This window comes from Miscanthus floridulus, chromosome 13 (assembly GCF_019320115.1).
Source record: "Miscanthus floridulus cultivar M001 chromosome 13, ASM1932011v1, whole genome shotgun sequence".
NCBI lineage: Eukaryota > Viridiplantae > Streptophyta > Magnoliopsida > Poales > Poaceae > Miscanthus > Miscanthus floridulus.
Window position 1 is genome coordinate 1978301 of NC_089592.1, and position 927 is coordinate 1979227.

Below are 927 nucleotides of genomic sequence, written 5' to 3' on the forward strand. Positions count from 1 at the left end.
AGGTTTGAAAGGCCCGATCATATCCAGTCCCCAGCATGTGAACGGCCAGGAAGCTGGAATGGTCTGTAATTCTTGTGCCGGCACATGTATTTGTTTGGCAAAAAATTGACACCCCTCACATCGTCGAACGAGATCTTATGCATCGGTAATAGCCGTGGGCCAGTAAAAACCTGCCCGGAAAGCTTTGCCGACCAGTGTCCTTGAAGCCGCATGATTGCCACATGAGCCAGAGTGAATTTCAGATAGTAGCTTCACGCCGTCGTCTTGGATGATGCACTTCTACAGTATCCCTTCCTTAGCACTTTTCCTCATCAGGCTACCGTCCACCAACACGTAGTGCTTACTTCGGCGAATTAATCGTTCGGTTTTGATTTTGTCGGCGGGTACTTCGCCGTTGGAGAGGTATTTGATGAACTATTCCCTCCAATCGGTGACCTGCGAAGGTATCGTGAGTACCAATTGCTTGGTAGGGGTTACTTCTACAACTTCCTTGTCTTCCTTAATGGATGGTGTCAAGAGGTCCTGAACGAAGACCCCCGGCGGAGCCGTGGTGCGAGAAGATCCTATCTTCGATAGCTGGTCGGCTATTTGATTTTGATCCCGTACCACATGATGGTACTCGATGCCGTAGAATTTCCCTTCAATCTTCCTGATTTCGGCGTAGTAAGCATCCATTTTCTCACTGGAGCAGGACCAATCTTTATTAAGTTGATTGATAACCAGCATGGAGTCCCCGTATACCATGAGGCGTTTTACGCCGAGCTCGACGGCTATTCGGAGGCCGTGGAGACATGCTTCGTATTTTGCGGCGTTGTTGGAGACCGTGAAGTGTATGCGAAGAACGTATCTGAGTTTATCCCTTGTTGGTGTAATGAACAGAATGCCCGCACCGGCCCCATTGATATTAAGGGCGCCGTTGAAGTACAT

The 927-nt window shown here is 49.1% G+C and overlaps 1 protein-coding gene across 1 annotated transcript; it reads right to left on the reverse strand.

Annotated features, from left to right (window-relative positions):
* Window positions 1-414: 414 nt before the first annotated feature.
* LOC136501971 (uncharacterized) lies at window positions 415-927 on the reverse strand. Its single transcript, XM_066497473.1, has one exon. The coding sequence runs from the start codon at window positions 925-927 to the stop codon at window positions 415-417; it is 513 nt and encodes a 170-aa protein (XP_066353570.1).